This window comes from Lachnellula hyalina (assembly GCF_007821495.1).
Source record: "Lachnellula hyalina strain CBS 185.66 chromosome Unknown contig00007, whole genome shotgun sequence".
NCBI lineage: Eukaryota > Fungi > Ascomycota > Leotiomycetes > Helotiales > Lachnaceae > Lachnellula > Lachnellula hyalina.
Window position 1 is genome coordinate 100,674 of NW_022157121.1, and position 13,233 is coordinate 113,906.

The 13,233-nt window shown below is 48.0% G+C and overlaps 4 protein-coding genes across 4 annotated transcripts; 2 read left to right on the plus strand and 2 right to left on the minus strand.

Annotated features, from left to right (window-relative positions):
- Positions 1 to 4,295: 4,295 nt before the first annotated feature.
- cyt-4 (Mitochondrial protein cyt-4) lies at positions 4,296 to 7,349 on the minus strand (the record flags this gene model as incomplete). The annotated part of the gene is made up of 3 exons (XM_031145446.1): positions 4,296 to 6,885; positions 6,943 to 7,244; positions 7,308 to 7,349. 3 exons carry the CDS (start codon positions 7,347 to 7,349, stop codon positions 4,296 to 4,298), a joined length of 2,934 nt encoding a protein of 977 aa, XP_031009197.1.
- Positions 7,350 to 7,976: 627 nt separating this feature from the next.
- cnxG (Molybdopterin synthase sulfur carrier subunit) lies at positions 7,977 to 8,601 on the plus strand (the record flags this gene model as incomplete). Its single annotated transcript, XM_031145447.1, has 2 exons — positions 7,977 to 8,246; positions 8,389 to 8,601. The coding sequence occupies 2 exons, from the start codon at positions 7,977 to 7,979 to the stop codon at positions 8,599 to 8,601; spliced, it is 483 nt and encodes a 160-aa protein (XP_031009196.1).
- A 1,462-nt stretch (positions 8,602 to 10,063) lies between these two features.
- On the minus strand, positions 10,064 to 10,512 carry LHYA1_G000456 (uncharacterized protein; the record flags this gene model as incomplete). The annotated part of the gene is made up of 2 exons (XM_031145448.1): positions 10,064 to 10,202; positions 10,271 to 10,512. The coding sequence occupies 2 exons, from the start codon at positions 10,510 to 10,512 to the stop codon at positions 10,064 to 10,066; spliced, it is 381 nt and encodes a 126-aa protein (XP_031009195.1).
- Positions 10,513 to 12,350: 1,838 nt separating this feature from the next.
- GIG1_0 (N-acetylglucosamine-induced protein) lies at positions 12,351 to 13,173 on the plus strand (the record flags this gene model as incomplete). Its single annotated transcript, XM_031145449.1, has 2 exons — positions 12,351 to 12,827; positions 13,012 to 13,173. 2 exons carry the CDS (start codon positions 12,351 to 12,353, stop codon positions 13,171 to 13,173), a joined length of 639 nt encoding a protein of 212 aa, XP_031009194.1.
- Positions 13,174 to 13,233: the final 60 nt, after the last annotated feature.

Here is a 13,233-nt window from a genome sequence, read left to right on the forward strand (position 1 = left end):
TCATAGATGGGATGAAGGGGAAATGTACGACTGAAGGTGGAGTATTTTTTCCTTGTGTAGCATCAAGCTCGAGGGGAAGTGTTACGAAGCAGAGGGCGTGGGCTGATGAAGTCTGGTGTAGCCCGGATGAATGAGGAATCTGGAGTCGAGGGGTTGTATAGGTGGGCACGAAATCGACCAGGGGGGTCAATTGGCGACGCACCGATGCGGGAAGCAGCACGAACGAAGACTGGGCCGGCCGATCTGGAAGTGGAGAGGAGAGGGTTGGTGGATATGGAGCGGTTGTAAATGCGCTGTATAGTGCCGCCGATGCTGCACAAGACGAGGATCCAAGACTGTCTTGATTTGGTTGGAAGGGTGTGTTGTACACGAAATCGGCCGAGGTGCGAGGGGAGGAGGGGAGGAGGGGAGGAGAGATGCGAAGGTCGGAGTAGATAGGAACAGTAGAGTACTGAAATTGTTTACGAATAGTCGCAGCCAGTACGAGTGATGCGAGTAGTGTAGTAGTAGTCTTGACTTGCTGGGTTTGACCTTGAATGCCTGAGCAGCCAGCAGCCAGCGACAAGTGAAGGAGAGAGGTAGATTGTTCGGATGGATTGATTGTGATTGTACAGTAGGGTGGGGTGGGGGGTTGTGTTGTTGAGCAAGGCAACGTGGGATGAGTGATGCGGCAAGAGTGCAATTGGTGGGCTTGCTCAATTACAGTACAGCACAGTACCGTATGCCAGCAGTGGCTGATTGTAGCAATCAGTTCGGAGAAAGAAGGGAAGGCCAGAGGAAAAGGGAAAAAGGAAAGAGGAAAGCGGAAAGAGGAGAGGAAAAGGAAAAGGAAGCAATTGCTATCCTGTTAGCATGTGAACGTTAATATGACAGGAAGGCGAGAGTGTGTGATGAGGAAGGGAGTAAGTGTGAGAATTACGAGGGAGAGGATCAATTAGAAGTGGTGATGTTGAACGGGCTTGAAGTTCAACGTTGGTCGTTAGGTAGGTACGTAGGTAGGTGTAGGTACAGGTACCTAGGTACTCCCAGTCCTTCTCTCTCCCCTCTCCCCTCTCCCCTCTCCCCTCTCCTCTCCCTTATTCTATCATCAACTCTATTAGCCGATACTATAATACAACGACAACAAACTCTACCTCAAACTCATCGTCTCCATCAATTAATTGATTTTTACCACATGTACCTAGGCTAGGTATCTATTCTATCTCCCAGCAACTCGCTAAGGCGTGCTCCGCACGTTGGCATGCAGCCACTGAGGATCCCTTCACTGGATTCATATACGAAGGCCCATACCGTACCCTATCCGCTGCATCATCACCTGCAGGAGGATGACCCCCATCTCGTGGTGTGCATGCAGGCTACTGCTGCAGCTACTCTGTCATTAATAATGGCGGCCATCGCGCTCACTTGCTGTCGTCAAACCTCCAGTTTCCTACCTTGGCTTGAGCCTTACTCCTTAGCCTAGAGATTCTTCTTCGCTCTCGAGGGGGAGTGGGAAGGGGAGGATCGGACGGCAACCCAACCAGACCCTGCCTAGTACTGGAGCCTCTCGGAGCCATCACAACTGGTGCAATGTGTCGTGGAAGCGAACGTTGGTGTGACCGTGGGGTTTGGAGTGGACTGGCCTGGAATGGACTGACTGAGTTTACGTGTAAATGTTTAAACGTCGCACGAGAACGAGCAATCTGTATTTAGTTTCTTCATTTCTCTCTTTATATCAGGCAAGACATAGACCGATCGCTATATCACGAAAGCAGTTTAGAACAAGGTTCTATATCTCTTCAAAGAAAGCTATACTCTCTTGATATTTTTCGCGCCGCCGAGTATTCTCATGTGGGCACACGGCGGGAGAAGGGGGGTTACAGAATCTACTGTTTTCTTCAAATGTCTCATTCTTCCCCAGCCGAATCTCCTCACTTATTTTGTTCTAACAGAGGCAGGGGAGCAAGGTGACCCTCTCCCAGGCCCTTGACAAGCTGGTAAAAAATGATAGAATTTGTTCCCCGCTGTTCGAGCTTCGGAGTGTACGAAAATACCTTGTCTTACGGGTATCTGCATCTGCAGCTACCCGTTTTGATCAGCTCAGATGTTGTCCCCACCCTTGACGATTTGCTATATCACTTCCGATTTTCCCAAGAAAAAAGAGAAGAAGCACCATCCCGTGTGGAAACAGCGGTGAGTTTGCCCTAATGTGTTTTCCCGCCTGCTGGGACAAGTTGCTCCATCGAAAAGGATATAATCACGTGCACAACACTCGAACCTATAATTTGGCACTTCTCTAGAGTTCATACTCGTTGACTTGGGGATGTAATATTTTTGGCATATTTATGGATAGCCAGTCCGTAGTATGTCTTAGTAGCCTCTATCAAAGCTTTTCTGCATGCGCTTGCTACTCATTTGCTTCCCAAAAACCTTACAATGGCACCACCCCATGACGGTCTGGTCGTTCAGGTCTGCCTTATTTCATTGGACCTTATCCGCCGTTGCTTGCAAGGTCTCTCTTTATCGTAATACTTCTTCGTGGGGGAGATTATCTATCACCAGGCGGTAGTGGGGGGCCTAAGGTGCTGACTTCGACCAACACCTGTTGCGCCCAGACCGCCGCTTTCATACCCCGTTCTATAGCCCGAACATTATATGCCGAAAAGCTCTCGGTCGGTCCGAAGAACAGTACACTTCCAGATGCGGAAGCTCCTCGTACCTATGATGAGGGGAACAATTACATGCTTTTGTGGGGATGCTGTTGAAAAGCGGAGGTGGATGAGGCGTCTGGGGTACTTGATTTGGGCGGTTGACATCGGGTCCGGTTATATTTTCTCGAGGCTGTCACAATATCAGTAATAACACTCGTGTCACAACTCGGTGTTCGGAAGTTCAACATTTTATTTGGCATCGGCGCTGATGTCGCACAAAGTTAGGCTGCCGCCACTGAACGGTAAGAGTTGGTCATATATCACTTCGGGGCTGCTTACCACACTCTTCATTGCAATGTTCCTCAGCTGGAATCCTTTTCCCGGCGTTTTCTCTAAGATACATAGCGTGGGGAAAGTTCTACGTCCCATATAGGCGTAGTAACCAATGCCATTGATTTTATCCGCAGTTTCCATTAGTCAAGATGAAACCCGGGATCAAGTATATCAAAGATTTCATATACACTTAGAAATAGGGCTTAAGTGCGATTTAGACTGTCCATAGTAGCTAGCGCATTTACGAACTGGATGCTGTCGTTTCTTCCCTTTGGAAACCTATATTCATCCACCCCATTTTACATTAGCATATATCGAGAGCTTTGGAGACAGTACAACCCAATGCATATGTAACTCAAGACACTCTACATATTCTAAACTCCAAAGCCCTTCAAGACAATCCAAAGTCATAGTCATTACCTTTCTGTATGCTCAAAGAGCGAGCGAGTGAATTAATCAATTGATAGCAAACCCCCAAATTCCGAATTACACCAAAAACGCCAACCCCAAAAATAGAAAAATGCCACCCAACCGACCTACTCCTTCCTTTGCCTACCTAGATACGCAGCTACTCACTCACTCAAGCAAGCACAAAAATCCCCACCGCACCAGCAACCCATGCTAGTGCTTTAGGATCGACATGCCGCTGCTTGGTCGGCTTGAGATTGTGGTTGACGATGGGGGTGTGGGTGTGGAGGAGGGTATTGGGGTTGAGGATGAGGATGAGGATGAGGGTGAGGGAGTTGTGGATATGGCGGACGAAAAGTATGATGGGCTTGTTGAGAGTGTGGATGTGGATGTGGATGTGGATGTGGGGGTCAAAATGGGCATGGGCATGGAGGTGCTGGAGTGGATTTCGGGAAGCGGGTTGAGGTGGATGGATGGTATAGGGAGGACGGCCAGGGCGAGCGGTACTTCTTTTGCCGCAAGCAGTAGCTAGCTTAACCCCTTTTCTTCTCGAATAGAGATAGATATACTTACAGACCTACTTGATGTTTGAGCTATAGCAAGTGAGAAAAGCGCTAGAAGCGAGATGGTGGTTATTGGTGTGTGCATTTTGTGGAATTTGTATGAGTATTTCCTCAGATAGTGAGATGAGAAAAGATGCAAAGAACAATCGCAAGGGCGTGGTAGTTGAGTTGCTTTTGTTGTGATATGTGACGTGGTTTGTTTTGTCTCATAGGCGGGTATTTATAATGGTATTCTTGAGGGGAAATGAAGTTTTGCATTCCTATGTAGTTTTGCTCCGCGTGAGCCTTAGTGTACAAATATGATACATGGATATTGCACTGTACAGTTGGGAACTATTATCCCATTAATAGATAGCTGCTGCTACACGCTCTTAGAAGGCTCTGCGCGTCGAAGAGCCGTAAGTAAAATTCGGTCACAATACACATCGACATCAGCAATCTCCACCTCAAATTTATCATCAGGCTTAATATCATCAGCGTCAAGCCAGTCCGGTATCGAGCATTGACCTCTAGTCAAAAATTCTGCGATGCTCCCTCCCATGATACCATTGTACTCATCGATGCTTCTGACGGAAAAAGTCAACGTGGGCGGAAGCTCTGCCTGCTTGAAACGCCACGCACGTACAAGAAAGTGATTGAGCCATACTCGCTTTGCATCTGACTCGGCTTTCTTTAGCGACCTCTCGCGAGTATCGATTTGAGGCAGCAGAGCGCTAATTCGGTCCGCACTGTACGGAAGGAAATCGTCGTTTGTGTTGCCGACGAGAGGCTTGCCCAGCCGGGCTTCTTCAAGCAGAGTAGCACCTATCTGCGCATGTACTAAGAGATCCGGGAATCTGCGCAGTGGACTCGTGCACTTGGTGAGCATCTCTGCCCCGACAGTCATGTGTGGCCCAGGAGTTAGCGATGGCTGAGCCGCACCGACCAAGTTGAAATATTTTCGTGTAATATCTGATGGTGCGAAACCTTCCTTATTCCGAGACGGGAGAAGGACTTTGGAGAAGTATTCCGCCGGATCTTGTTTGTCTGGATTGACAGGAGTGACTCGATACGGAATTGGGATGCCTCGAGCAGAGCACCACCTTGCGCAAACTTCACCCGCGAGCTGCATAATGTATCCCAAAGCACCCATGGGTTGGTTTTTCTCTTCCGGGATAACCAGCTTGATGGTTGGATCGCCATGATGACGAACGCTGCAGAGAGGGGTCTGCTTCTTCCACGGGGCGCCGTCGAAATAAACGGATACGTCTAAATTCGCTTGCCCCTGGTTAAAGCCCCCTCTTGAATGTAGCTTCTTTGCGTTGGTAATTCCAATTTGATGCAGTATTTTCAACTGCCTCTTCTGTTCATCTGAAAGCTGTTCAATTGAGGTCATGCTTCTTGAAGGAGCTGCCGAGGTAGAGCCTGAGCCTACAATACGCACGACTCCATCAGTCTCAGAGCTTTCAGGTCTCCCTGATGCGACCCCTTCAAAGACAGAGGGGCTGATGTATACCACATTTTGTATGATACCAGCTGACAGTTTGTACTCTAAGAGTTGCCCACTCAGGTTCAATCTGGCACTGAACGTTAGACAGGGTCGGTTTGGTGCAAGACTCGAGTGCTTTTCAACGAAGTCTCGTCGAAGCATGGAAATGAAACGTTCTGGGTGATAAATGCTTTGGACCATTCTCTCCGCATTCTTTACCAACTCAGAATTTAGATCTAAGAGGGATGATGGGTCGGCGACGTGAATGTGTGCCCAATACTCATCTGGCGTCTCGGTTGCTTCCACAGAGATACCGTCATCGATTTCATGAGCATCGGCTTGATCAATACAAAAGACGTGAAGTTCTCCCCAATCTTTTCGAATGCCGACAAGTTTGTCCTCAGTAAAAGCATTCTCGTGATAAGGCGGGTATGTTGCGGTTGTAAGCCTTCTACCACCAGTTGAAGGCAGTCGCAGTTCATATGCAGGCCGAGATTCCCAGGGTGGAATGGCGCCTATCTCCTGTAAGAAAGTCCACCCCGCTTTTCGGTCCAAAACGCTATCGTTATAACGTCCTAGGGAGCGTAATAACGACGAGGCTAAGCCATTCATGGCTGAACCACTGTTGAAGTTGCCTAAGCACGCCCAAGACTCAATGAATTTGATAAATAGGCTATCCGTACCAGTAAATTCTTCTCCGGGGGTGCCCAATCGGTAGTGATTGTCATCATCCTGATTCCGCGTGCAAGGCCCTATAGTACCGTGAGGTGTAAATTCACGGTGTAACCTCGACTCATCTATTAAGCGCCGGCACTTTTGGAAGAAGCTAAGGAGTGGTACCCAAGAGGCTCTTATAGCTCCAGGTGTCGGTGTCATCCTATCGGCGTACGCTCTAATATACTGGGTAACCCTGCCCATTTCGCTGACTTCCAATTGAGAAAGAATTTCGTAAGACCCTCCTGAGCGAAGGGTTCCTTTGGGCTGAACTCGGAAGCCAATATCAGAGCTGAGAATAGCACGGTGAACGGCATAGAGATCAGGCTTCGAGTAAGTGCCGTTTTCATCTTTCGGCACAACAGTATCTAACAGAACATCTGCTATTTGATCTAGTGTTGCATATCTCGAGGTTCCATGTTCTGAGACGTATTGGTGTGCATTTTCAAGCACTGAAGCGGCAGCAAGATAGGTCTTATCTGCATCCATCCTAAAGTCGTCCATCTTCTTCAGGAGGTTCTTGCCAATATTCCGTGGAAGAGACTTTGTAAACTGTTGCAGCTTGTCTTCCATATCCTTTGTAACATCCGTTTCTGGGAGGTACGGAAGCAATTCCTCGAGCTCACTAGGCTGCACAAACCCAGGTACGTAGAATTTTGGTTGACTCATTTGTCGGTGTGCCCATCGACCAGACGCAGTATAAAATTGGCCCTGAGATTCTAGCTCTCGAATGTAAATGGCGAGCTCTTGGGAACGACCACCTGAAAATCTATCCGAGGTGAGCACTTATGGTATTTGACAAACACTTATCTGGTTGAGAGCCTACCTCAGCTCTACAAGATCTCCTGGAAGTAAGAACGTCCGTTTGACCCCGACATCAACTAGTTCATCTCGTTCAAACAATTGCTGATATTTCTCCTCGTCGATGCTCTCCGTGTCACAATCTATGTCAACTAGTATATCATAATTCCGCTCGGTATTTGTAACATCCCCAAAGGTATCATCCCTTCGAAGCGGCGTGAAGAGTGTGTGAGACTGAGTGTTGGCGATCTCCCATTCCCGGAAACGCTCTCGTATATTGCTGTCAGTTTGGGGGGTAGGGGATGGAGCTGGGTCCCCTGGCAGGGCCTGAAGATGTTAGTCAAACAATGAAGATGGTAGAATGGAAAATAATTACAAATCGACGGAAACCGGACACCAGCTTTGGACTTTTAGGGTCATGACCTTCTGCATTTGACGTTCTAAATGTCCTAGTAATATGTCGTGGTCTTTGGGTGCTACTCGATGATTGATGGATTCTTGCTAGACATTGCCAACAAACAAAGGACTGGGTCGCTTTCTTTCGAGCTTGGAAAGTCTGCAACATAGCCTAGGTATGGGATAAAAGATAGATTGGTGACGGGGGGGTCTCGCAGTCTTGTCATCACCAAATTGGCCATAGCGAAAATAAATTTCGGGAGACGCGATCGCGATTCTGGAAGAATGTCGGACCGCGATGAGCTTGGACTTCTTAGAAGCCCGTGCCCATGCTTCAAAAATTCCCATCAAAATCATGAATTTCTTTTCTCCAAGCACGAGAAATCATCTTCGTCCTTGTCGGTCTTCAAGACCCGTCAAACAACTCGTCGCATCAACTCTTAATGTCTGTCTAGTAAGTAGCAAATTCTCAATTCTTTCGCAAAGCTCCTACTCTACGTGATGAACAAAAATAGCATGTATTACCTGAATCATGTGTCTGCTTGCAGACCATGAGATGTGGTCTACACCAAGATCTCTGATAATTGTTTTTGAGCTCCCTTCTGAATCGAACATTTCAGCTGTGGATTAAGCTGACGATTGGAATCATAGATAGCCTGCGAAATGCCTACTCTCAAAGCTCCTGCTGGTCACTTCACCATCCTCTATTTCGCATCTGCAAGTTCATACACATCCAAGAACAATGAAAGTTTGCCTGCCCCCTTACCACTTTCGAAGCTGTTCGACACACTCGACGAGAAGTATAATGGGATGAAGGCCAAGGTGCTAGCGAGCTGTCTTGTCACTGTCAATCTCGAATATGTCGATATTCCCGAGGACTGTGCGAGCGAACCTGTCATAAAAGAGGGCGATGAGGTTGCTATCATCCCGCCTGTGAGCTCTGGGTGAGCTGTTGTTAGATTGTGAGGATGGCGCCATCAATTATGATCAATCTTGTAGCCAAGGTCTTCCATACCAGCAAAACTGCTGAAGATACACGTAAAGGACAAGTCCAGGCTCAAATTCATTTGAATAGACCTTGGTGGGCCGACTTGACCTCAATATATCAGCCCTAGGCCTCTCATTTGCCTCCACCGATGTCCCTCGCCGACGCTTCTTCATTGCAAACCAGCAGTGGTATCCTTGGTTGAGGGAGGCATGCGGATGTGGGGATAGATCAGAGGCCAGACAGATCTGGGTGAAAGCAATGAGAAGATCCGAATGCAAGGATCCGAGCTGGCAGATGTAGGTCAATGAGCACAAAGGATTGGGTTCCTGACAAGGCAATGAGGCATGAATATCGTTCCAGTAGTCCATAGCAGTAAATAATCAGAACAGCTAGACTTGAAAGCATTTGTTACGACATTTCTCCCCAATATCAAGTACTTCCTTCCTCGCTCGTCCCTGATACCTACCAATCCAGATAAAATCCACTCGATATCAGAACGTTTAGCGACAACGGGTCGATTCTTTGGACGTGAAGCGAGCTTGGCAAAATAGGCTCTCTGCAGTACAGTAGACTAATGCGTGAGTATCACCGTCGAGTGACATGCCAGAAAATGTAGAAGGGCATTGGCACACATGTGACAATCTCACATTGGAGTTTTGCAGCTTCTCTGCTTTCTGCTTCTTGGATGGTATTTCCAATAATTCTTCCCCTTGACCTCCAATTGCAGCTGGACTAGATAGACCACCACGACCATAGGTGTACCATACACATTTATAAGGATCCTGTCCTCTTCTCTATAGCCTAGGACCCCGCGCTTCCCCTTGCACAATCACGACACCAACCCCTCCCTCCCTTATCCCCCAATAAAAAAACCCCCCATCCCACCTTACCTCGCTTACTCCATACCCGGTCGTCTATAATCCGGATCCATGACTTTCCGCCTCCCCCATGAAAAGAGGAAACTTTACTCGACAAACATGTACCTCCAATTGGCCCTCTTACTCAAGAATGTGTACGGATGTATCGTAAACAGAAATAGCAGGTACAGAAGAATTCTTTTGTTGCGCTTCGTGTCTTGGCTCGGAAAGTGGAAGTTCCGAGCGAGCGAGGATTTCTTATAGTATAGGTATATTAGGATGGCGCGGGTTGCAGTACATGAGGTACGTGCTGTCTGGACGCTATGATGTTGGAATGAAGATGTCTGGGGGAGAGAAGTGGGCTGGATCGGGTTGGATTCGTGTATTTGTTTGCGGCGAGAAGGGAGTACTCTTATGGATATTGTAAAAGATAGACGATTTGCGTTTGCGAAATGCAAAGATATGTAACAGATAGAGGGATGTGGGGTTTTATGATCTAGTCTGAGGAGAGAAATGCACTGGTACTATTCGCGACTGTCCTCAACTTGTCTCATAGGAGCTGAGGCTTAGAAGATGATGACCCCCTGTGAACGAGTGTAAGGGATATATATACTCAGTCGTAATGGATAATCAAAGGAGCGCGAACCAGTGTCCTAAGAGCTTTTTGGTGACGGAGCTTTCATTTAGTCAAAAGTATTCTGATATACATATTCCGACTTCTATCGCCCACGCCCTTCATGCATATCCTTCCAATGGATACCAATTGAGTCCTCGTCCCAAAACTCGTAGATGCTTCTTCGCCAGAGCATTGTCTATCTTATAATACCGTAACCCGTCGTGGATTCCACCGGCCCATGTACGTGTCGTTGTCATATCCTCGTTAATTTTACTCTCTTCACCTCCCCTCATTTCTGGCCCTTCAAAAACCACCAGGCTACTACCCCTCCCCCAACCCCTAGAATGATGATCATCAGCGTGATGGAGATGCACATCATCCTGCAACGGCGCTTTTCTTTGTGTTGTTTCTGTAGCCAGTCGTTGTCTCTATTCGCTTCGTTAGCTACAATACCCACCATCTTCCCTCAACGCTCGTGCAGGAAAGGAAGGCATACGCATCCTTGACCGTAAAGGTATTCGCCGAACTATTGCTATTCGTCCTTGATCCGCGCGGGCGCTCCGGTTCAACCACGCCTCCTTCTTCTGCAATGTGCACGGCGGCCGAGAACCTCTTCCAGAACGCGGGATCACGCACCAGTCCCATCTCTGGGGTTTGCGATACGGGTCTGGTGAGGGAGACCTGTGCCAGTGGGGACGGCCGGCCGACAAAGGTTTGTTGGCGTGGGGTTCGAGGCATTGTGATTGATTCGTTGACTCTTATTGTTTTAGGAGCGGCATGCGTGTTGAAGAAGATACAAAAGGAGAGTTGGGCCGGAGCAGGTTGAAGATTAGAGTACCCTCATCCAAGACTTGAAGATAATAACACCGTGGAAATGTTATCTCTTCCTTTTTCTCCCGCAAAAGTGATATCTTTGCTGGCCGGTAGGTGGTGAAGTGAATGGTCGCGTGCTCAAAAAACGAGTGTACGTAGGGCAAAGCCTTTTTGGTTAAAGAATGTGAATAGAGGGAAGGAGCGACTTGGTCAAAACTCTACATCAGATAGATAAGATAGATAGATGGATATTCGATGGGAATGAAGGATTGAAACGAAAGGCAGCATCAACAACAACACAAGAAGCCAAAAGTTTCCACGAACAACAGCAGGAAACAGGTCTACATATAAAACGGGCGCGGGTGCATGCTACAGTACAGTATCCATGCTTTGTTACCCATTAATACGGAGATAGGATCGGGACGATGACCCGGATTGGCTTGCCAAAGATCAATTGACAGTACTCGTAGCCACCTCCCCACCATGGGCGCGCCTCCCACGATGTTTCTTGCAAAATCTACGCTCAGAACAAGGTTTTGTGCGCCGGAGGAGGGCTATGCATGCACGCCATTACCGAGATTGGTGTTCAAACGTTGTTGCTTGGTGCTGCTAATCATAATAGCAAGGGGAGCGGACACGCAGAGCTTTCACCACCGAAATTACGGGTGGGGCGGTAACGGTCTCGACTCTCCAACGCCATGAAGTGGAGTGGAGGGGAAAGGGAAGAAGAAAGCACAGGCTCTCTCTGCAGGGCATTGGAAGCACGTAACATCATTGGACCATGTAACGACCTTTGGATATACTTGTTTATCTGTAACATGGCACTAATTACAGTACCTGGTGTTGAGGCCGGTAACCTATCGATCGGATGAAGCCCCTGAGTCCGAAAAGCGTACAGTAAGTAGCTCAGGGGCATTGGCGAGCATGGGAAGAGAATAGAAAAGGGGCTCAAGGCTCAAGCAAAAGAAAAGGAAAAGGAAAAGGAAAAGGGAGACGAATCAGGCCCAAGTAGTCCCAAAGAAGCAATGCACCTCGATAGTCAATGCTTGCAGCGCTTGCTTGCACCCTACTGTACGGGCCTACGGAGTACGTACAACATCGCGCGAGGCGATCGATCATCGATGGCAAGGCTGTCGACTTTACTAATTATCTTGGACTTATTAATTCCGAGATTTCCGTAGTCCATGCGTACCTATACGGAGTATATGCTTCGTAGCCCAGGGTAATACCTGCAAGCTGGGCTGGACAGCACAGCACGTCTATCACTGGAGAATGCTGTGTCACGGACTGTACAGTGCCTGCATTATCCCAATCAACACCGACTTTGAAGATGTATGCTGGCTTCTTTTCAACGTCAAATCTTGAAAACCTTGGGAACAAGTAGTGAAGGATCAGACAAACCCCATCCAGCTAAATGGAAACGGGGTTATGCCATAGGTAGCCTGGATAAGACCGGATCCAGGATGATTCGGTCTCTATCACCTGACTAGGTTGAATCCTCCTCTTCAACGAGTGAGATATCTCCTTTTGGAGTGTACTTTTCATGAAGATCCGCAAGTAAGAGCAAGCTGTGTTTACAAGATCTGATATGTAAGTTATATATCACCGATTTGGTTCATTCACTCAAACCTCCATCTTTAGTGGGTCCAAGCTAGAACTATATCTCTTAACATATGATTCCCATAATCATCCCATACAGCACATCCAAACCAGCCATCCATTTCCTCAGTCCCCATCCCATCCCACACAACCCACCCACAACCATGGGCAGCACCCTCGAGATCCCCTACTGGCAAACCAACATCCCCATCTCCCAACGCACAGAAACCTGCCCCCCCTACCTAGCAAACCTAAACCCAAAAGACATCTCCATCCTCAGCACGCCCGACGCCTCCTACCACATCCTGTCCTGGCCCGAAGTACGCGCCATCATCGCCGCCAACCGCCTCGATGTCTTCCAGCGCATGCCCTCCGAGCTACGCCGCTATCTGCACTACATATTCAACCTCAAGCGCGACTATAGCAGCGTTATGAACTTCGTACTCTCGCAGCGCCTGCACTGGACTGAACCTGTAGAGGCTGTGGGAAGTAGACCGTTTGAGGAAGAGGCGGATGTGAAGGTGCTATGTAATGATTGGCCGTATGGGATTGATGGCCGCATTGTGCATTTGGTGGTCTGGACTAAGTTTGTGCTGGAGGATGATGAGGCGACGGGGGGATTTGACGGAGGAGGCGAGGGGGTTAATTGAGGGGTTTGTGGGGAAGAGGTTTCGGGATAGGGTGGGGAGGGAGAATGTAAGTTTAAGTTTAAGTTTCGGATCTGATTTGATTTGATTTGTCACGTGTGTGTATTATTTGTTTGCTTGTTTGTTTATATATAGATAAGGAAAGGTGCTGATGAAAACTTTTGTGTTGGTGTGATAGGTCATCTGGTTTAAGAATTGGAAGACGTTGAAGAGCGTTCATGCGGTGGAGCATTTCCATGTCATGTTGTTTGATCCGGATCCGGAGTTTGTGAAGGAGGTTACGAATGGGGATGTGCCGCTCAGCCAGAAGGTTGAGACGCAGGCGGTTGGGAGCGAGTGATGACTTTTGATTGCTTTGAGGGTCTTTTAGGTGGTTAATAGACTAGAATGAGCCATATTG